The sequence below is a fragment of the Labeo rohita genome, chromosome 24, assembly GCF_022985175.1.
Source record: "Labeo rohita strain BAU-BD-2019 chromosome 24, IGBB_LRoh.1.0, whole genome shotgun sequence".
Lineage (NCBI taxonomy): Eukaryota > Metazoa > Chordata > Actinopteri > Cypriniformes > Cyprinidae > Labeo > Labeo rohita.
Genome location: NC_066892.1, coordinates 25,452,418 through 25,476,971, shown reverse-complemented (window position 1 = coordinate 25,476,971; position 24,554 = coordinate 25,452,418). Strand labels below are relative to the sequence as shown.

The 24,554-nt window shown below is 36.9% G+C and overlaps 1 protein-coding gene across 2 annotated transcripts; it reads right to left on the bottom strand.

The window, feature by feature from the left end:
- Nucleotides 1–63: 63 nt before the first annotated feature.
- On the bottom strand, nucleotides 64–15,157 carry agtr1b (angiotensin II receptor, type 1b). Of its 2 annotated transcripts, XM_051097934.1 has the most exons (3): nucleotides 14,881–15,157; nucleotides 14,732–14,785; nucleotides 64–3,050 (listed from the first exon to the last, which is right to left on the bottom strand). In XM_051097934.1, exon 3 carries the CDS (start codon nucleotides 2,940–2,942, stop codon nucleotides 1,869–1,871), a length of 1,074 nt encoding a protein of 357 aa, XP_050953891.1. In that variant the 5' UTR covers nucleotides 2,943–3,050; nucleotides 14,732–14,785; nucleotides 14,881–15,157; the 3' UTR covers nucleotides 64–1,868. The 2 variants fall into 2 exon arrangements, with proteins under 2 accessions (XP_050953891.1, XP_050953890.1); XM_051097933.1 differs by lacking the exon at nucleotides 14,881–15,157 and having other exon boundaries at nucleotides 14,732–14,876.
- Nucleotides 15,158–24,554: the final 9,397 nt, after the last annotated feature.

The window sequence follows — 24,554 nt, the reverse complement described above, 5'->3', positions numbered from 1 at the left end:
TTTGCAGCGCGCTTGTGTTTGCAGCGCGTTTCTGTGTTTGGTTGTGTTGTGAGAATTTGCAGCACGTTTCCGTATTTGTGTTTGCGTTGCGAGGATTTGCAGCGCCTGTGTTGTCAAACTGATGAAGATGTTTTCTTAATTTGTTGTCGTTTTTTTCTGTTTGCATGTGTTTTCTTAAGTTGCAGCGCGTTGTCTCGGCCACCGTAAAAAATGCTTTAGGGAAAAACAGCTGACAGACTGAAAGAAAGCAAATGGAATCACTATTATGGAATAATAGTGATATTATGTTTCTGTGATTACCGCTGTAAACAAAGCAGCGCCATGCTTATGAATGCTACTTTAAATACATCATACATGGGCAAATGAAAGGAAAACGCCATGTAAACAGTCAGTTTCCCTCAGATACATTCACATAAACCACAGTTTCAATATTTACGATAATATTTCGCGTGTTGTACACCGTGATCTTGGTCTGCCTGCTACAGTATTTTTTTCTGTTTGCGTTTGTCTTTAGCGTCTTTGGCCTCTGTTAACGGATGTCTAAAAAGTTCGTCATATTTCTACACACATGACATTTTGAACGAAGATTGCATGCAGTTTTTGTGCAAGCCCAGAACAAGAGATCGGTTGAAATATGTCTGGTCGATTGGTCTCCACTGTATAAATTAGGTATTAATCATTGTTAAAGCTACAAAGCTAATACTTTTGTAGGCTATTTGACCGTTAGAGACGCGTCTCTCTGTGATCGCTTAAAATTTTAAATTATCAAGGTTGAAAAATAAGTGCAAATGCTAAACTTTCGTGACGACACAGCAGTGGCCTGATCGGGCCAGTGAGATATTCGTCAACTGTCCCGAGCGTCTTTCACGCTGGCCCCGGGCCATCGGGCACTCCTTATTTTCGAGCCCTGAGTTCTGATGAACCTCAATTCCAAACATCATGTTTGAAAGAAACCAAGCATTGCTCATCACCTGCAGAGTACCATACCAAAAGTAAAGTGTGCTGGTATCAGCTTCATGCTGTGGGTTTGTTTTTCAGCGGCAGGGCTCAATGCACCAAAATACTGAGAGCATTCGAAACCTCAGACTGGGCAGAAGGTTCACTTTCCAACAGGACAATGACCCTAAGCACACAGTAAGCGTGGCTTATAGACAACTCCGTGAATGTCCTTGAGTGGCCCAGCCAGAGCCTTGGTTTGAATGCAATCAAATATTTCTGGAGAAACCTGAAAAGATCTGCCAGACCCCATCCAAGCTGACAGAGACTGAGAGGTGAAGAAGTGATGTAAATAATGGCAGATAATTGCCAAATGCAGATGTGCAAAGCTTGCCGCATCATACCCAAAAAGACTTGAAGCTGTAAAGGTGCTTCAGCTAAGTACTGAGTACTTATGAAATTAACTTATTCCAGTGTTTTATTTTTCATAAATTTGCAAAGGTGTCACAAATCAGTTTTTTGCTTTGTTATTATGGTGTATGGAGTGTAAATTGATGTGGGGGAAAGTAATTTAAAGCAGTTTAACAAGGCTGCAACAAAAAACGTGAAACAAATATGAAGGGGTATAAATACTTTTGCAAGGCACTGTATTATGGGCGCTAACAGATATTGGCATAAATATCATCACGGAGAATTTTGACAAGTAAGTTAGTTAAGGTGAATATAGTTATATATAGCAGAATTACACATCTTGTTTAATGGCACTGATATTTGAAGCAATTCTCTTGAGCATTGTTACTGATACAGTATTAATGCATGTAATTAGTATGTTTAACTGAACTGTGCTTTGGCTGTGTATTGGCCAATCAAAAATATCTAGTACCAAAATTTCAAAACAGATATATACATAATTTCATCTATGCCTTTTGCACTTAAGATGTCTTCATTGTAGGTGTTGAATTGTTATTGGAGCTTGGTGGGTTGAGCAGACCAGAGGTACAATGGGAATTGGCATTCATCTTTGAGCTAATGCTATTACTAGATTGTCCAGATGTACAGCCTAGTAACCTCAGTAAGTTCTTGCGAAAGTTGTGCCCAACAAAGCCATAAAGTATGGGGTTTACACAACTGTTTAAATAGGAGATGCAGATGGTAAACGGCATGGCTGTGTCAATAACATCTAGTGTTTGGCAGTTTTCCACCACGCCAAGCGTGGCCAGCAGCTCCATGAAGTGGAAAGCCTGGTGAGGAGCCCAACAAACAAAGAAAGCTAGCACGGTAGCAGCTATCATACGTAGAGTTTCGTCTTCCCGAGAGCGAACGCTTTTCCTCAACAGACCCCTGGAACCTAGAAGCGCCTGACCGATCAGGCAATAGCAGGTGATGATGACGAGGAAAGGCACAATGAAACCTAGCACGCTTTTTAGCACACTAAGGGTAACTAGCAAGTTAAGATGCTCACTGCGGTGCCACACGGCACACAATGTGGAGTTCCCAATGTCGTACACATCCCGGCTTAGCGCTGTAGGTGCACTGAGGAGCAAGGCAAAGAGCCATATGAGTACACACGTGAGGTTTGCGTAAAAAAGTGTGCGTTGGCGTCTGGAGCGCACCGGATGAACGATAGCGAGATATCTGTCAATGCTAAGAGCAGTGAGGAAGAATATACTAGTATACAGGTTGAAGATGACCAGTCCGGCACTTGCCTTGCACAGGAAGGTGCCAAACGGCCAGTGGTAGCCCGTAGCTGTGAAAGTGGCCCACAAAGGTAGCGTAATAAGGAAGGTCAGATCTGATATGGCTAGATTGAACACAAACACGTTTGCAACTGTCTTCAGCTTCATGTAGCGGTAGATCACAGCCACCACCATGCTATTGCCAATGATCCCAATGACGAAATTGCATCCGTAGACGACAGGGATGAAGGTGAAGATGAAGCCGTGTCTTCCAGACATGCTGCAGTTCACGTGGAGGCCCTTGCTCATTCCTGATGTTTTGTTCTCCATTTTTGGTCCCTAATTATGGTGATTTTGTGACTACAAATGGGTTCCGCTATCCACGGGGTGTGTCTGCAGTAACCAACACCAGCTTTGGGGTAAAGGCTTCACTGACACCTATAAAAGAAAAGAAACAAAAACACATCAGCCACAGTCCAGAGGAAGAGGCATCATTACCACAGCCAAAGGCCGTAAACACCGGTCGTGACACATGGCCATGAAAGAGCTCCTGCTAACCCCTCTCATTAAGCTCTACACATTAAAACTGTCTTCACTGATTATGCTACTTCTGCTAAATAAGAAGCCATTAAAAACAGATGTTTGATGACTCAAATGGTCCTTTGAAATTACACTTATCTATCCACCTGGAACCCCTTAAAAATGCTCTCTAAAACTGTTTCTCACAGTCGTGGAAAGAATTTTAGGGAATCTGAGTCTCTGTCTGCCTGTCTATCACCTCCTTGATTACGGAGCATTGTTACTGATGCAGTAACGCATGGAACTTGTATGTTTAGCAGAATTGTGGCAGTGCATTGGCCAATGTTTTTGGCTCATTAAAAATTATCCTATAGTACCTTTTCAAAATCCCAAAACATGGATAAATACAAAATTTCATTTATGCCTTTGGCACTTAAGATGTCTTAATAGTGGATGTTGACTCGTTCTTGGAGCTTGTTGTGTTATGCAGACCAGAGATAATGGGAACTGACATTTTTGAGCTAATGCTAAAGTGATTGCTAGTTTGAACAGACCCACAGCATGTAACCCCAGGTTTTTGTAAAAGTTATGTTTGTGTGCCTGTCTGTGTAATATAGAAGCCAGTTTCCGCCAGTGAATAAAGATGGCGGAGGTAATTGCAAATTTTTTTTCTCACAATTATTTTTTTTATTTCATTTTTAGTTACTTGATGCATACGAGCAATTCTGACTTTTTTTTTTTTTCGCTGAATTGTGTGAAATAAACTTGTAATTGTCAGAATTGAAGCATATAAACTTGCAATTGCACAAAAATTATTCTGAAGAATTATTCTGAAAAGAAAGTCAGAATTGTGAGATATAAACTCACAATTCTAACTTTTTTTCCCCCAGAGTTGTGATTTTTGTATACAAACTAGCAATTGGGAGTTTATATCTCACAATTCTGACTTTATAACTCACAATCGCGTGTTGGAATGAGATACAGTATAAACTCGCAATTCTGAAAAAAAAAAAAAAAGTCAGAATTCTGAGTTTTTTAGTTTATATCAGGTAATCCATCATAATCAAAAAATCGCAATGTTTTATTTTATTTTATTATTATTATTTTTGTAATTCAGTTGTGGAAACAGGCTTCCAACGACTACAAATCTAAACGTTTTTTTTTTTTTTTTTTTTAAGCAAAACTTTAAAACAAAGGCTTGGACCCGTAATTTTGGCGTATTATTTTTTCCCAGTTTTAATGAATTTCATTTTATTTCAATTTCTACACATTTTAAATCTGAATGGTAAATCCAGGAATGGAATGTCTATATTATATGCATTATGTCAAATGTTATTGATTTTTTATTTTTTTTTTCCTTTTGCAATTGATGAATTGAGAAAAAGATTAAAAAGTCTGTTTCAATCTGATTTTGAGGTGACAGGTTTTGCACATCACAAACGTATTTGTATATTAAAAAATGTCCTCATGACCTCATCAAAGGAGTCAAGGGAGGCTCTGAAAGCAAAATCCTGAATCATATCCTGAATCATATCATATTCATATCTCACAACTTTCTACTTCCACAAAAATGTCTCTTTCTTGAGACTTTTGTGCATACATAAAGAAATCAGCCTAAAATTGTTATCTGCAAACACAAACAAATGTAAATGTCATGGAAATTCATTGCTCAAAGTCGGGGCGCCCTGTTATCAAAGTGTGTGTCTTGAACATACTATAAGCAGATGGATGGAAACTGTTACCTGCTAGTGTTAGCCACAGAAGAACCTGTACTCATGAAGGTGGCATGGCAGGAAACGTGCTTTTCTAACTACACCATTAATTGATAGAGGGAGAGAGAGAAGTGTATTAGAGCATTGCAGAGTTGTTATGTTCCATACACGGTGTGCTGAAAGGAGCTCAGCATGAGAATTTCTAATCAGCACACACCTAAATAAACAGGTCACCAGGGGTCTAGGCTGTGGAAAGTGCCTGTGAGAAAATCAAACCTGTTTGTGGTTAAAAATGAGCTTGCTGCGACCAGGATAGAATGAGGAAAAATTATCCATTTAGAACATTGTTTATAAATGTCCAAAACTATAATAATGAGACACATTCCGCATGCTTAATTAACCATGGCAATTTGAGCTTTGGTTTGCCACAAGGGGGCGCACTACGTGGTTTCAGCTGCAAATTTAAACAAAATCCAAATACAAACCAGGATTATGCAAAAAAATCCAAATTTAGGATCAAGTTCCCTTTCAGTGTATTTCAACCCCACAGAAAGATGAAGTACTGCAGGTCAAAAAAAAAAAAAAAGTTTGCAACATATTTCACAAATTTTTGTGTTTATTCCCTGTTATGTAGTCTCATTTTCTTAATCAAACATATGGTAACAGTTTACAATAAGGTTCATTAGTTAACATGCGTTAACTACATTAGTTAATATGAATTAATAATGAACAATACTTCTACAACATTTATTAATCTTGTGTTGTGTTTGTTAACATTAATGCACTGTGAACTAACATGAACAAACAATAAATTACTGCATTTAAATGAACTATTGTTAATAAATAATGTAATAAATGTATTGTTCATTGTTTGTTCATGTTAACTAATATGAACAAATGACACCTTATTGTAAAGTCTTACTAATTAGATTTCTAAAATAAAATAAAATAATATAGATTTCTATCTATCTATTCTATTGGCATTATTTATGATATTGTATTTTTTTTTTTCCTAGCAGTATGTTGTGTGTGTATTGTGTGGCAATTTAAATAAATAAATAAATACATAAATAATCAAACAAACTTTAAAAACTTGCATCAGTTTTTCAAACTTCAATTTATCTTCTACTTCTTAATTTCAAATTACAATTATACATTTTTGTACATTCAAATTTTAATTGTAAAATCATAAATTGAACTGGAAATTCCTAAATTTATTTTTAATCAAATTCTGAATGGTACACAGACCTTCAATAAACATACTCTTTTGCTCAGCTAAATTATTTCCTTTCATAAAATAATTCAAATTATAATTAGAATTCTGCTGTTTCTAACCTCAGTTCAAATGTAGGAATTGAACTGTAATCTAAGAGCCTTTATCAGTTCAGTTCCAAAGGATGCACAGTCCTGTCATAAACATAATGTAAAAATTTAAAATACTGAAATACATTTTTGTTCATAATAAATACATAAATACATACATACATACATACATACATACATACATACATACATGCATACATACATATTAGAAAGAAAAAAAAATCCCAGTCATCGTGACCATTTACTCGCCTCAAGTTTTAGAACGATTTCATTTACGTGTTAAGCGAACATGGGTTTCTTCGGTTTCACAATTGAGACATTTTTAAAAGCATGCATTCTTCTGTAAAAGCAACATGCATATCAGTTGCAGATGTGGCATTCATTGCGATAGGAGCACAACATCGGGGTGCCAAGGGTAACAGGATAATGAAATATCACCCCTGCATTTCTCCTCCTCAGGCCCGCTGCAGTAAAGCAGTTCCGCACATGTCACCGTTTGATTTAGTCCTGTTTTCTTTTTTAAATGAGTGTAACAGTAGGCGGCTGTAAATTTCACTGTACGGGGAACGCAGAAGCTAAATGTGCAAGATTAGCTCACATTTAGTTGTGCATGTGTTTCCATGCTGTTTCTCTGGATTCACTTTGATAACATGGGAACACATTACTGAGAATCAAGATTCACTGAAATATAAATATAGGTGCAGGTCACGTCAGAAAGATCGTATTTATGAGTTGAACACATGTGAGTGCCACCACAAAGTCAAATTTCATCTACTTAAATTGAATAAAAAACAAAAAGCAAAAACACATGCATGCACATTTTGTATGCATCATTTTGTAGAAGCAGAGTTTGTAAATCCTGTTAAAAAAGGGTGCATTGCCATTTTGTTGCGACCATAATAACTTAAACGCACCTGACATTTTAATTACGACTTCCCAGCTTGTAAATACAAACCGGTAAAGAGAATCTGACCGCGCCATACGTAAACACAAGAGCACAAAACAGGAACACACAGAACCGAAGTAACTACTCTTAAGCTAGGTAATAATTGCTACTCTTAATAGTTTCTCCCAGACGGCAATTACATTAAATGGAGAGCAAATGGAAATTTTAAATGGAGACTGTAAAATGCAGAAATGCACCTTTATATTAGTTTGCCAAATGCTATTAAATAGAAAAAGAACATTGGTTCATTTCCGCCATTTACTGGACTAGACTGTGAAGTGCTAGATGGTGTAAAGGAAAACAATATTGTTTACCATGATTTTATTGTACAGTTGTATTTAAAGAGTTGTTTTTCACCAGAACTGATCAGAGTACTCTTTATTAAATGTTAAAATTAGTCACAACATAATGGTGTTGTATTGGTTTGAATTGAATTGTTAGGTAAAGTATCACATTAAGGAACAAACTATGAAGTTGTCTTGAAAAAAGCCTAGCATGAAAGTTTGAAGCAGTTGTAAAAACTTGAAGTTTGAAGGTTTAGATAGATAGACTTGGTAGATGTTGATAACTTGTTGGCATGATTTAGCACTTTAACATGTTTTAACATGGCACTAGCATGTTTTTAGCATTTTAACATGATAAATATGCTGATTAATAACATGTTTTAGCGCAATTAGCATGTTGCTAACACGATAAGTGTGTTAACATGTTGCTAGCATGTTTCTAGTATGATTAGCATGTTGCTAACAAAAAAGGGTTTAAAACTAGCTGATTCAGTGCAAAAAATCTTAAAAAAAAAAAAAAAAAACAAACAAAAAAAAAAAAAAAAAAAACAGCTAAAGCAAGTTGATTTAGCAAAACAATGCTAAAACCAGCCTAAGCTGGTAGTCTAGTCTTAGTAGATTTTCTAGTTTAAAAAAAGCTTAAACCAGCTGATTTAGCACAAAAACAAACAAACAAACAAAGACAACTAAAACCAGACTAAGATGGCTGTCTAGTCTTAGTTGCTGTTTATGCTTGTCAAAAAGTGACCAAAACCACTTTTATCTGTGTTTCAGTAGGAAGTTGGTAAGCTTTGCTATAGCAATAGGCAGCTCATATACACCATACACTGTTACTAAATAAATAAATAAATAAAAATAGTTGTTTCAACTTTACCCCGCTGACTTAAAATTTGTAGTTCAGTCAACTAAAATATTCCAGTTGTCACTTAAATTAACATTAAGTAATTTAAAATTTCAAGATGACTAAACTAAAAATTTTAAGTCAGCGGGATAACAAATTATATTAAGTTGAAACAACTTTTTGAAAGATGTTTTTGCTACAGTGTAAGTCTCATTGTACAAAATTTTTCACCCCCTCATTGAAAGTCTATGGAATTGTAGATTGTTTGATAGTCTGGTTTATGAAAACCGTAAGTTGGATCAGTTAAAAAATATATAGCACATCAAGTCAAACCAGTCTAAAGGTCTGACCCAAGTTTGGTGATTGCAGCTTTAAAGCTCTAAGAGGAGATAGTGTTTACATTTTGGCTCAGAAGAAGAAGAAAATTTCTTTTTTAGTTTGAGATTGATTTTGAGATTAAATGTCACCGGGATATATTTCCACGTGATTCAACTACTTGCTTGCTACTTTCCCTAACAACACAACTATCTAAAATGAACTCTGTTTAATCAGAAGTGTAGCGTGAGCACCACCATCTGGCAGAGCGTTAGACCAGCCACTAAAAGTCGTCTCTGATCTAGTTAAAGATTCACTCAGTCTGCTCCTCTCTCACTTCAGAGAGGTACCACGTGGAAATTCACCTCATCAGCACAACTGTGGCCACTAAAAAAACAATTATCTTCTCTGCTCTCCCGCTGGGGCAGCAGAGATGGGCTTTATATATTTCTGTTGACTGGGCTTTTAAAGAAAACGGCTGTTTGGATTAACAGCAGATGGAATGACACGGACATCTGTCGGACATTTTGTTTAGCCGAGCACAAACGTAAGCCCAACACGGCAATTTAGCTTCTGTTATCGTGTTTAAGTTCTCATCAGATAGATGTAAGCTGCCGCCATGGGAGTTGTGGACAACAAATATTAGTCAGCCTTAAGACTGCAGCTCAATAAAATGTTGGGAGAGATGATAATGTTTTTTAACAATGAGAGATAACACAACCACTTTGTACTAAAATTTAGTGAGCCTCCTGCAGAGGCAACTTTTTAAGGCATTATAGGTTCTCAAAATTGTTTTAAAAGTTAGACAGCAAAATTATGGTGCCACATTCAAAGGTAGCATCATTTGTGGAGTACAGACAAGCCCAAAAAGCTATGTGAATCCCCAGGAAAAGTGCAGATAATCAATATTAATGAAATAAAATGCCACTTAAGTGTATTTCAGCATTCAGTTTTAATAATTTTGTCATGCTTTAAAGAAGTATACTAAATTGATGTGTTGAGTAACATAATAAGGCACATGTAAAGTATGTTTAATTATAGTGTTTTATTACATATTACATTTAAAATTAATATACTTCAATTGTAGTAAATTGCAACTTCATTACAAATGTGTAATTACAAATATATTTAAATACATGACATACAAATTTTAGTAGAAATGATATTAAAGTATATTTTACTTTACCATAAATGGTTGTCATTATATTTTGCAGTACAGTTGAACCATATTTCAAAGACAACTGAAGTATTTAATAAGTCTTATATATGTTAGGTCAAAAAAGCACTATTAAGTTCAAATTATTGCATTTACTATAAAACCATAAATTTACTATAAAACATTTAATTTAATTGCAATTTACATGCAATTAAGTGATTGAAAACATTACATTTTTACCTAAGTATACTATTTTAAAGGAAGCTATTATTTGCGTAGCAAGTACTCTTTTAACCCTCTGGGGACTGAGGGTGTTTTGAGGCCCTGGAGAAGTTTTGACATGCCCTGAGAAAAACTTTCCATAGATATATTTCTTATGTCTGTCTGACAAGTATTCGCATAGTCATTTATCACATATTTCACAAGTTCAAATAGTGATTTTTATTTTATTTATTTATTTATTTATTTATTTATGTATTTATGTATTTGTTGTTATGTTATTTTCATTATTAATAATTAATAATTTCATTATTATTTGTTAGATATTATTAACTAGTAAGTTATCTCTAACCCTAACCAATAAACACCCACTGGGCACTTTATTTTCCACTTTTTGATCTTTTCCTTCATATTTTTCATGAAAATACACTGACCAAAATTATAAATGCATCACTTTTGTTTTTGCTCCCATTCTTCATGAGCTTAACTCAAAGATCAAAGACTTTTTCTATATACACAAAAGGCCTATTTTAAGTTTTGAGGGAGCGTGCAGTTGGCATGCTGACTGCAGCAATGTCCACCAGAGCTGTTGCCTGTGAATTGAATGTTCATTTCTCTACCATAAGCCATCTCCAAAGGCGTTGCAGAGAATTTGGCAGTACATCCAACCGGCCTCACAACCGCAGACCACGTGTAACCACACCAGCCCAGGACCTCCACATCCAGCATCTTCACCTCCAAGATCATCTGAGACCAGCCACCCGGACAGCTGCTGCAACAGTTGGTTTGCATAACCAAAGAATTTCTGCACAAACTGTCAGAAACCATCTCAGGGAAGCTCACCTGCATGCTTGTCGTCCTCATTGGGGTCTCGACCCGACTGCAGTTCATCGTCGTGGGCAAATGCTCACATTCGATTGTGTCTGGCACTTTGGAGAGGTATTCTCTTTACAGATGAATCCTGGATTCACTGTACAGGGCAGATGGCAGACAGCGTGTATGGCGTTGTGTGGGTGAGCGGTTTGCTGATGTCAGCATTGTGGATTGTATACAACAGCGTGTTCCAGTTCCTGCCAATATCCAGCAACTTCGCACAGCCATTGAAGAGGAGTGGACCAACATTCCACAGGCCACAATCAGCAACCTGATCAACTCTATGCAAAGGAGATGTGTTGCACTGTATGAGGCAAATGGTGGTCACACCAGATACTGCACATTTTAGAGTGGCCTTTTATTGTGGTCAGCCTAAGGCACACGTGCAATAATCATGCTGTCTAATCAGCATCTTGATATGCCACACCTGTGAGGTGGATGGATTATCTCGGCAAAGGAGAAGTGTTCACTCACACAGATTTAGACAGATTTATGAACAATACTTGAGGGAAATAGGCCTTTTGTGTACATAGAAAAAGTCTTAGACCTTTGAGTTCAGCTCATGAAAAATGGGGGCAAAAACAAAAGTGTTGCGTTTATAATTTTGGTCAGTGTAAATGCCTTTCCGATGTCAAATGTGATGTGAAAAGTGAGAAGAACAAGTTTGGCAAAAGACATATTCGAACTCGGGTCATTTGGGTGGACAAGTCTCTATTATGCAATTTTTTTTATTTTTTTTTTTTTCCCCTATGCCACTGGAGCCATTGTTTAACAGGCATCTTTTGTAATGTTGTCCAGCCCAACCACAAGTTGCCAACAGTGCGTGCTATTTACACTTAGTGTAAATAGACACTCTGTAATAATAATTTTGTTGATTATCAAAGTCCCTTGTAAAGAAAGTAGGTTAACTTGGTGGCCATCTCTGTGAGCTTTTTCCAGTCATGCAAATGCAGCTCCTATCAAATTCAATGGGGAAGAACAAAATCTTAAAAACAGTTTACCATTTTAAATCAGGAATAGAATCTAATGACTGGTATCATAAACTGTACTGGTATCAAAAAAACAGTTTCAGGCTAGTCCAGCTACTGCACATGTGCATTAATGAGTAGACATTGCCTCTATTAAAACTGTATAGTCTGCATCTGAAATGGCATGCTCTCTCTAATTTTGTTTTGAATAAATAGGTCTTAATGTTAAAAAGTATGTTCCATATCAATCTGTGTAGTATGAATGTAATCCAGACATACTACATCCATTGCATCACTTCACTGCCATTCAAAACTCCTCTCCTGTGGCCTCATGGGATAGTAAAGTGTCCATCAGTTATGCACTTCAGAGTCTCGTCAGAAATGATAAATCATTCAGCTTCCTTTTGCCTACTAATTTATAAATCCAGTGAATTCGTACATACTACTATTTGTTTTCGTCCCAACATTTGTACTTTTAACAGAAATGTTGGACTTTTGGTCCTCTATGAAAAATATGATAGGTTAACTTCAACTCCATCTTGCGGACACTCGACTACAGTAGCTTTCAGAAGTCAGACCATGTGAGCTCCACCTTCTTCAGTGTCATTGGTCATCAGGACCACAAGCTAGGGGTTGAACTTTCCTCGCCCAGATCACATGCAACCCTGGGAACAAGGCTATCAGTGTCATCATAAAATAAAAGATTTCTCAATTTTGTAATGTCACTGAACATGCCCACATCCGGTCAGCAGCAGTTACGCACGTCAGTGAAATTTACCAGCTGTCATTAAAAATAAATTATCTGAGTGGCCAGTTACATAAACCTAGCCTTTATATTTAGATTGTCTCTTAAGTAGATTTGGGGTACTTGGACTCGGACTTGGTCTGCAGTTATAAATGAACTCGGACTTGGACACACTTGTGTGGCACAGACACTGACATTCTGAACTCAGAAATTTACAGATGGAAAAAAACACAATGAAACATAAATGAGATTTGTTTCATTGAAGAAATTTATAAACGTCTCCAACTCAAACTCAGTTGGTTAAAACATTGTACTCCACCCATGGTCTCGAACCCAACACTAGCCTTAACAAGTAGTCTGACCTACTAGATGAACTAGTGTGATACATTGATCAAACTACACAATCACACATTTACCTATCACTTACCGGTTGTGTTTTTTTTTTTTTTTTTTTTTTTTTTTTTTGCTGAGCATGGTCTTATTATTCCAAGTATACATTATGTGTAGTCTCTGTATTTCCCTGATCTATTTTTTTGTTTATGTAGTTTATTGTTACAGTGAAGCAATGCATAGCACTGGGCCAGTCATGATCGTACTGTCTGTAAATTACAGTACACTGCAGATGGATTTTGTTCCAACAACAAGCATACATTTTGTTTTTCTTTATACAGTATGCGTACATGACTGGAATAGCAATAAACTTGACTATGGTATGTCCTCATTTAGATAGCAAGGTAAATGTGTGTGTTAATGACGGTCTTCTTAAATGAGCCGTGACATACTTTACAGTATGTGCAGCATAATGGGAACAACGCACCAGACTAAACAAAGTGCTATGAGTCTCATAACAGGCTTTTACTGAAGTGGCATAATTTTGTAACCAACATATCTGCAAGAAGTCCATACGGTCCAATAAAATCAAAGGAATCACTCAGCATGAAGTAGCTTCTTTATAAAAGTGAACACAATCTTTGTTGTGTTACAGTAAACAGACAAAATGACACCATATGCAATATATATATATATATATATATATATATATATATATATATTTTATTTATATCAATATTAATTGGGAGATTTTTACATTTTCTGAAGAATATATGAGTGGTGTTGGCTCATGCAAAACTCACTGCCATGATGCTTGCATTAGCTATATTGTTGCTAAGGCATTCTGGGATGTTTTACTTGCTTGCTTTACTACATGGTTACTAAAAATGATTTTTCAAAGGAATATTGGTGTGCATTTTACAAATAAATAAATAATAATAATAATACAAATTATTTCAGTCTTTCTATTTCACAATTTCATGTTTATTTTAGTTACTTGGTAATTAATTAATTATGAAATTTACTAATGACATTTATATGCGGAAGTTGTGAAAATTGCTTCGAATTCAATCATAAACCAGTTGTTTTCAGTGTAGGATGTTTGCTGGTTTGTTTTGGCTGGTTGCTAGGTGGTTGCTAACTGGCATAAGTCAAAAGGTCCATTCCAAGTCTATGAAAATAAAATAGGACCATTTTATCATCCACTATGTTAAAAACACAAGCACAAATAATTGCACACTTCTCTTTAACAAACTGCACATTTTAAGTCATTATTTATTTTGTGCATAATATGTTTTAATATTTAAGGTAAAAATTTGTGCTGGGCAACAACTGATTGTGATTAATCACATCCAAAATAAAATATGTTGTTTATATAATATACATGTGTGTTCTGTGCATATTTATTATGCATATATAAAGACACATATATACAGTATATATTCTGAAAATATTTACATGCATATATTTATATTCATCATTTATATTATATATGAATATATTTAATATATAAACAACATGTTTTTTCTCAAATATATACATGCATGTGTGTGTGTATTTATATATATACATAATAAATATACATAGTACACACACATATATAATGTACACACAAACTTTTATTTTGGATGCGATTAATAAAAATCTGATCTATGAGCAATGAAAATAATAATAGTGATTCTTGCTTTAGCATTAAAAATTTACATGGTTTTAGAAATGGCAACTAAATAAAACATTTAAATAAGGATTTTAGATCTTTGCTGAATGTTCAGTATCCAAACTCAAGAACAGGCATTCAAACATGCTCATTAAACAGGATTAGCTTTTACATGTTTACAATGACATATAAACTCATTTAAAACTCTAAATAAACCGGAAAGGTTCTTACCTGATGCAGTGGATAAGAAATCACAGTTTCAGAGTGTGAGCCAAACTGCATGAACTGCTCAAACAAGACAAGAAACAGTCAAACGCTGCTTGACACACATCAACATGTACAAACACAATCCACCCCCCACTGATGAAAACATTGCTCACGTCTCATGCATTTCCACAGAATCTGCTTGTTAAGACCACCACCCCCAGCATACACCCACTCAGTATTAACACTCCTCCCATCTGAGTGGCACATCTCCAGCTCAGTGGTCAGTTATTTCATGCCGTCCTCCCATGCCATGAATCGTGCAAAGGCAAATGGTGACATCTCTAATTGGCCTCCCCCAAAGATATATTAATAGCACTGTCACCAGCATGAGACATTGGAGATTAAGAGGAAATTGGGTGTCTCCTGTTCCTCTTCCGTCCTTCAAGATCAAATGTGACTTTTTCCATTGCGGACTCCACTGTCAGTCATATAAAAATACATGTAAATATAAACACTGCACTTGTGGCGGTTGCATCACTAGTTGAGTGACGTACTGAGTGGACAACCTAGAAGTGTTGATGCTCAGATCTGACATCTGAGGCAGGGAAGGATAGGAAATGAAAACAAAGTAAGGCAGCAGAGGTCTGTTGAGTAGGTTGGAGCCAGCTGTGTATAGACATGAGAAAGAACATGGAGAACTTGTTTGTGAGAAAGCTAGAAGGGCTGACCTGTGAGGTCAGGTCATCTGATCCAGTTCTGGAGTCGGTGGATGTTCTTTCATGCCAGTTCAAATCCAGTTTACCTCTATTTTTGCATGACATGTGGGTAGGAAGGTCTGTGTGCTAAGATGTAAGATTTTAGCAAAGTAGCTTTCATTATTAAAAGAGTTTGTAGATTGAGGACATTCTAAGAATATTCTTTTTTTAGAGTTTCAAAATCACTGTTTTAGAGATTTCTATGGAGGCCTGTTTCTATCACTGAATAAAAATAAAAAAGATAATTGTGACTTATCTAACAATGCAGACTTTTTCCCCTCAGAATTATGACATATAAATTAGAGTTTATATCACACAATTCTGACTTTATAACGCACAGTGGTGAGTTAAGTCAGAATTGTGAAAATATTATTAGAATCTGAGAAAATATTAGCATTTTTTCTCTGAGAATTTAAACATTATAACTCCAAATTATTTCTCACAATTCTGAGAAAATAAGTTGTTTTATATATGCGAGTTTATATCTGGCAATTCTGATTTTATAACTTTATATCACACAAAAAAGTATTATTAGTTATTATTAGAAGTATTTTTTTTTTCTGTTGTGTCTCCCTGTATGGACCCCTTCTCCCGTCTCAAATTCCTTGTCCTCTTGCTAGAGCAGGGGGATCAATCACTCAAGGACCACACCAGACTGTTCCTGGCTTTAGCTAATCACACCAGCTACCCAGACGACGTGCTCTGCCAGTCTTCATTGGCGTTATAGCTGGAGGATCCCTTTTCTCCAGTCCAAGACTCCACCTTGGCCTGTCAACCCAGCGGTTCCACCATGGCTCCTAGCTCCCTCTTCTCCGCCATGGCCCGGCAGTCCACTGGCTTCACCGGGCTTCCTCGTCCTTCCAGCTCTGCCTTGGGCTGTCATCGTCCATTCTGCATCTCTGCATCACGGCACCCCACTTCTCTGGCTTCGCCTCGTCCCTCCGGCTCCATCAGTCTCCTCCATCCCTTAGCTCCACCTTGGTCCTCTGTCGCTCTGGCTCTACCGCGGCCTCCCGCAATCCATGTAACCGCATCAGTCGCTGAAGCCATTTGTTCCAGCTCGGCCCGCCGGGTCCTCGTGATCACCCAGGGTCATCGACTCCCTGTCTTCACCTCAGGCTCCTCCGCTGCCATCAGTCGCCCCCCCTGGAGTTATCAGTCCTTCCTCTTCCATGGCTCCTCCCTCTGTCGGCTCCACCGTGGGTCGTCATCATGGCTGTGGCCTGGGTCCCACCTGGCTCCTCCTGCTTCAATTCCCTCCTGTCTCCGTCTGATATGGTGCCCTGATTTTGAAGTTCCAAAAGGCAGTTTAAATGTGGCTTCAAACGATCCCAAATGTGGTTGTAAATGATTCCAGCTGAGGAAGAAGGGTCTTATCTAGCGTAACGATCGGTTATTTTCATTTAAAAAAAAAAAATACAATTTATATACTTTTTAATGCCAAACGCTCGTCTTGTCTTACTCTGCTTGGACTGTTTTTGTTCCGGTTTGTGACAGTTAGGGTATGTCGAAAAACTCCCATCTCATGTTCTCCCTCAGCTTTGAAATCATCATCTTCTTCTGCAGTGATGTAGGATGATTTTGAAATGATTTTTGAAGTTGAGCGAGAAAATACAATTGGAGTTTTTTGACATACCCTAACTGTCCTGGGTCAGAATACACAGAGTTCATGGAGAGAAAGGCAAGAGGAGCGTTTGAGATTAAAGAGTATTTAAATCGTATTTTTCTATGAAAATAAACAATTGTTTCGCTAGATAAGACCCTTCTTCCTCGGCTAGGATCGTTTACAACTGCACTTGGGATCGTTTGAAGCCGCATTTAAACTGCATTTTGGAAGTTCAAAATCGGGGCACCATAGCAGAAAAATGCAGATATATTTTCCTCAAAAAACATAATTTCTTTACGACTAAAGAAAGAAAGACATGAACATCTTGGATGACAAGGGGGTGAGTACATTCTATGTGAATCTTTGTTTTGGAAGTGGACTTCTTACTTTTAAGTTCCTGTCCTTGTACTTTGTCTCTGTTGGGTCTACTTGTGGTATTCATGTGTCTGTCAAAGCCTCTGTTGTGGATTATCCCCTGTGTTTGTTCATTAAAGACTGTGTGCTTCCTACAACAGTGAAACGTGACAATAGGTTTTAAACAACTTTCACTTCATTTTATCCTATTTTAATTACCAAAGCCCTATAACTTCATAAGATTACTTCAAAGCATAAAGAGTTAGTTCACCTATAATTTACTCATTCTCTTGTCATTCCAAATCCATAAGACTTTTGTTTATCTTTGAGACAAAAATGAAGAGATTTTGTAAATTAAGAGATTTTGAATATTCTGTATTTTTTCCATCCAATGAAAAGATTATTAACATTTCAAAACTTCAAAATGCATATAAATATATCATAAAAGTAATCCAGATGAATAGTGCAACTGACAACTTGCACATAGAGCATGCATGTTTGATCTTCCTTTAATCATATTTGATTTGCTCTATATGCACATTGATCAGTGTCCATGCGTGAATAAAAACCTAATTAAATCTGTATCATATTGGGCGACCGTGTCACTTCAGAAGACTTTGACCACTTGATTTGTATGGTTTATTTATGATGCCTTTATTACACTAATACTAAATGTGAAATTAGATTATCTTCATATTGTTTTACATCAGTAATGTCTGGCAGATTTCCAGGGCACAGCAACAGAGCAGATTACACAAGATGGTATCTCCCCACAACAGGCGTAGGTATATCAAGAGTGGAAATGGCAAACCCTGAGAAAAGGCAGCTGCATATTACAAACAATTGCGTTATGGGAGACTATGGGTGCTTTGCATTAAATCCAGCCAAAACAAATTCTGCTAGGATGTGAAGGTTGGTTTTATCACTTTCCCAAATGTTTTTCACATCCCCTCATGAGTAGCTGAATGCCAACGTATCTTTCTAAGCTTGTCTCTGTGGTGTGGATTTAATTGATAACATATAAGAAAAAAGGAAACAAGCAATGAGGTCAATGGCTCAAACAATGAGGACAAGTTTGCTTAACAGAGATTTGATAAGGTATTCGCTTAAATATTTGCCAGCACAGGTAAATGATATGATGATTTTTTTTTTTTTTTGACTGAATGAGAGCGTTAATATGTTACATAAAATACAACATTTTTATATTAAAACAAAATATAACTTTTAAAACTTAAACTTATAAAATTAAAAAAATAAGAAGCTTAAGAATTTTATTTTATTGCCTGTCATTTATTTTAAGTGCCATATGCAATTGACATATTTCATTGATACAGGCATTGCAAGTACACACTTGCGTGACTATGCTGCTTCTTATAATTTCCTATTGAAACGTTATGTTGTTTTATTAGCATTTATATTACGGGAAGCATTTATATGCAATCACCATTGTGAAAGCTTTCTGTTTACTGGCAGTATAACTCTTTTGGCAATCTTCCATAGTGACTTTTACATGTTATGTTAATGACACATCGTTTTCTCTGTCCTTTTCCAGCCACCAAGGTTCTGAAAATATTTACAGCCACTTTCACCGGAGGCATATAAGAAGTTGTTAGATTAGCTGCTGCTGCCTGACATTTTATCTGTAACGGACAGTAACCGGAATGTTTTATTGGGTCGTGTTACTATGATGCATTAGCTTTGGATGGCTCGTATGAAGCCAAGTGTTACGACCCATAAACCAACATGAAAGGCAATTAGAGACCAAATCCCAGGTCCACAGATCTTCAAAGAAAGTGATTGTATTTGTGTAGCTTCCTAATGTCAGTGTGGGTTGAAGAACAGTGTCATTTGAGAGATATTACAGCAAATATCCGCACACTTAAGGGTCACTATTCCACAACAGTCTGTGGAATAGGCGGAAATAAGTCTGCTAGTTTATGGAAATTGCTGACCTTAGATTAAAACAAATGTTTTTAACGCACTACAGCTTGTCAGAGAAAGTCTCCCAAATGTCAAAAATACAAATTTATTTTCCCAAACAGGAAATGGAGATTGGGGGAAATGGTGGGAAAGACACTGTAAAGGAGAAGAGAATTAACCACTACTTTGTCTTTGATTTTAGCTTTCTTTTAAAATGAATCATATTCATTTGGCATGATGGATGTTGAGGTTTTATAATTCATGCATATATTTATAGATAATCCATGTGGTTCACTGAACTGAAAAATGATTGATATAACAATTTAGAATGTAATTTCACTATGTTTAGCATTGTGTTTCATGTTGTGCCATGACAAACATAGCTAAATATGCGTAATTGTATGTGTAATTTGTTGTGGCAAGCCTAAATCTGAGAAAAGAAGGATTTCTTTAACCTACACTGTTATATGGATTCATTCATTTAATACATGTTCATTCAGTGCACTTGGTGCATTAATTTATGCATTAATTCATTCAGTCATTTGATACAGTCATTCATTCATTCATTCATTTGATGCATTCAATTATTCAAATGCATTCTTTCATGCATTCGTTGATGCATGCATTCATTCATTCATTCATTCATTCATTCAGTACATTTCTTCACTCAGTCATTGCTTATATAAATTTGATGCATTAATTCATTATATGAATCTGATACTTTCATTTATTCAATGCAATAATTAATTAATTCAATTCATTTCTGTGCAGTGTTTCACATTTTGAGGAAAAACACCAGCAACAACAAAACTGCTATTTTTACTCTGGTGTTTTAGGCAGGCAGTGGGAGGCTGTGTTTTTAAAATCTTAGCATGTGTTTGTGTTTCCCAACCTGTTTTCTGTAAAGCTTGAGGAGAGCAGGACAGTGGGGTCCTTGAATTGGTTCTCTCAGCCGTGACCTGCTCAGTTTCAGCTCACATGTCCACCACCTCTCGCTGGGCCTCTGAGCCAGGTTTCTTCCCAGCTGAATCAACAGAACCCAACCAGAATACAGTGGTTAAGAGGGAATGTGTCTCTTCATGTATCTTCTCCATGGGCTGTGAGAGGCTCATCACTTTATCAACCATTTGAATGATATTAAACAACACGGTTAAAACAACACAAGTGGGAAAACTGCTGGGCCAAACCTGACTAAAAAGAAACACAACATAACATCATGCCATTGAGAAGAGCTAAAACAGACGTTCAAAGGGTGAATGAACAGACAGTTACTTTGTATATGTATATACTCACTCATTATATCTCACCAATTATCTCAGGATAAACCTTGAATCAGTGTGTAATTAGAAAGAAATACACAGATCAGGCATAACATTATGACCATTGACAGGTGAAGTGAAAAACACTGATTATCTCTTCATCACGGCACTGTTAGTGGGTGGGATATGTTAGGCAGGAAGAAACATTTTGTCCTCAAAGTTGATGTGTTAGAAGCAGGAAGGGCAAGCGTAAAGATTTGAGGAATTTTGACAAGGGCCAAATTGTGATGGCTAAACGACTGGGTCATAACATCTCCAAAACTGCAGCTCTTGTTGGATGTCCCATTCTGCAGTGGTCAGTATTTATCAAAAGTGGTCCAAGGAAGGAACAGTGGTGAACCAGCAACACTGTCATGGGTAGCCAAGGCTTATTGATGCATGTGAAAAGGAAAACTGGCCAGCTTTGTCAGATCCAACAGACGAGCTACTGTAGCTCAAATTGCTCAAGTTAAAGCTGGTTCTGATGGAAAGGTGTCAGAATACACAGTGCATCGCAGTTTGTTGCGTATGGGTCTGCATAGCCGCAGACCAGTCAGGGTGCCCATGCTGAACCCCTGTCCACTGCCGAAAGCACCAAAAGTGGGCACATGAGCATCAGAACTGGACCACGGAGCAATTGAAGACGGTGGCTTGGTCTGATGAATCACATTTTCTGGTACATCACATGGATAGCAGGGTGTGTGTGTGTTGCTTACCTGGCACCAAGATGCACTAATGGGAGAAAGCATTTTGGCAGAGGCAGTGTGAAGCTTTGGCCAATGTTCTGCTGGGAAACCTCGGGTCCTGCCATCCATGTGGACATTACTTTGACATGCACCACCTACCAAAGCATTGTTGTAGACCATGTACACCCTTTCATTATTCCCTGGTGGCTGTGGCCTCTTTCAGCAGGATGATGTACCCTGCCACAAAGCAAAAATGGTTCAGGAATGGTTGAAGGAGTACAACGAGTTTGTGGTCTCAATCCATTCGAGCATCTGTGGGATGTGCTGAACAAATAAGTCCGATCTATGGAGGCCCCACCTCCAGAACTTAAAGGATCTGCTGCTTGCATCTTGGTGCCAGATACCAGAGCACACCTTCAGGGGTCTAGTGGAGTCCATGCCTCAACGGGTCAGGGCTGGTTTGGCAACAAAAGGGGGACCAACATAATTTTAGGAAGGTGGTCATAATATTTTGCTTAGATACAGATACAGTATGTCTTCACTTTAAAAGGACATTTGGGATTTTGCCAAAAGGAAACGTTGTGTGTCTTTCAAGATGGACTCCCCTTTGCTAACTATTTCTGTCCCATATCCTGTTGACAACACTTTCATTGTCATTCTAGAACATTCTTTCAGTGTTAGGTTTAGGGTTAGTGTCTTTCCTCGGTGATCGTGACCTTCTGCAAAAGATGCAGAGATGCACAGGAATCCAAACACTGCATTTGTGAACAACGGACATGAATTGTTTGGACACTGTTTGGTGCCCACTTTAACAAGAATGGAGAAGGAAGTTATCCAATATCCTGTTTGAAGGAGGGTCTATGAAACCCTGTTTAAAGGAGACAATGGAAACAATTGGTCAGGAATTCTCACAGAACCACACAGTGCAACGTCAATCAAACAGTGAGGGTCGTGACATTAACCTGACAATGCTCTCTTACCAGGCTTGATAATATGACCCTGGACCTCAAAACCAGTCATAAGAGTCCATTTTTAAAATTGAGATTTATAGATCATCTGAAAGCTGAATAAATAAGCTTTCCACTGAAGTGTGGTTAGGGCAATATTTGGCTGAGATACAACTATTTAAAAAAACTGGAATCTGTGGGTATAAAAATATCCAAGTAGAGAAAATCGCTTTTAAAGTTGTCCAAATGAAGTTCTTAGCAATGCATATTACTAATCAGAAATTAAGTTTTGATATATTTATGGTAGGAAATGTACAAAATATCTTCATGGAACATGATCTTTATTTAATATCTTTACTTTGACCCATACAATGTGTTGTTGGCTATTGCTACAAATATACCTGTGCGACTTATGACTGGTTTTGTGGTCCAGGGTCACATATATTAATTAATCACTAAACTTCTCAATATCATAATAATGTCAATTACATTGTATGCTGCAGTTTTGCATAAGGACAATAAGGTTATATGCCCCAGAGTACCCAGAGTAAAAAAAAAAAAAAAGATTACATTATGTACTTACATGTACTTTATTTACACCTAAATTGCAAATATCAGTATTTTAAAGGTACATAATAGTACTTTAAAAGTGCATATTGTTACCTAAAGTGTACATACTGTCAAACTGTATTAGTATGTTTACCTTTTGTCTCAGTGTGTATAGGGCCTTCTGTTGAAAAACCCTGGCTAATTCTTTGAACTGAGGTTTATCCTTGAACCACCCAAGATCTAGCATCCTGACTCCTCCCAGTCAAGGTTGGCATGGGAATGTAACGATGAGAGGGTATTTGGTGGCACATTTAATAAAAGTCTAAGCAGACCACTCAAGTAAATATTATCACCCCCTCCTTTTCCAGACACAACAGATCCCCCGAGTCAAGCCTCAGCTCACTTTCTCTAATTAACCACATATACACTATAAGGAAGTGTCAGCCCAGGACAGCAGTGATGGGACACCAGGGGAGGACTGCTGCTATCCTGATCAACACCCTCCCTCATACATTACAGACAGTCACTGAAGCCCAGCAGAGAACCTCAGTCAGCCGAATCAGGGTCAGAGATCAAACACTGAGAGCTTGTTTTGCATCTCTTCACTGCAGATTTTGAAGCACACTTATAACTGAAATCGACTCTGAATTGTATTGTAAGTTTTTGGAGACTGGCCATGAAGGTGTTGCACATGGGACATATTGTTCAAGTCTGGGTTGTCATTTTCTGATTTCTTGGTATCGCTGCCACAATGTTGACTGCCAGAATGTTGTAAAGTGGTTATTAGCATGTTGCTGAAAAATGCAACAACTTAAGCTACCACAATGTCCCATGTGAAAAAATAAATAAATAAATAAATAAATAAATAATTAAAAAGTACTTGCAGAAAATATAATCGTAATGAAATAAGTGTAAGGTAGTCAAATTAATGCTATGTGCACAGTTATTTACCACCCAAAAAAAAAACCATTTTGTGCTTGAGTAAAAATGTTGTATGCTCATGTTCATTCTGAAATTATATATATAAAGCCAATGCTTTCACGTGAATATGACATTTTATTGGTTATTAGTAGGATCATTCTGTAATTGTGGGTACATCTCATGTCTGTGAAGTTTATTTTTAATACATTTTCATCAAAATAAAGCCCTGATGCTTAATTTTCTAGTACACAATTATATTTATTCCAATCACACTACCATATGTTGAAAAAGCCATATCTTTTGTTCAACAATTATGTTCATATCACATACAACCCTGCATTCTGGTATGCTTTTTGTAAAATTGCTCATTCTGCTCTGCATTTAAGCATGAAAATTACCTCAAATATAAATTGATTTCATCGTTTTGCCTTCAGTTAGATTAAGTTATAAAAACATTTGGGTGTGCGCTTCAAAAATAATAAGTGTTTATTGTGATATAACTTGTTTCATTATTGTCCAAAAAACCATTGTCAACTAAGATACCCAACTGAACCCTCCCCACGTGCTCAAAAAGGAATGGTTTGTCCCATTCTCACATTATTTGCACAGTATGATGATATTTCCTCACAGCACATGGATGAAATAGAAGTTATGTTCTCTCTCTTTCCCCTAATATTGGTTAAACTATCAAACCTGTGTCAAGAGTGGATTAATTGGCTGTCAACAGTGTCACACAAGTTCTAAAAAGACAATTTAACTAAAACTTATGTTTTGTTTATGAAAATATATTTCAAAACATACCATATGCTCA

Bases quoted from the DNA above. Each gene is read 5' to 3' on its own strand.
- agtr1b (XM_051097934.1), bottom strand. From the start codon at position 2,942: ATGGAGAACAAAACATCAGGAATGAGCAAGGGCCTCCACGTGAACTGC.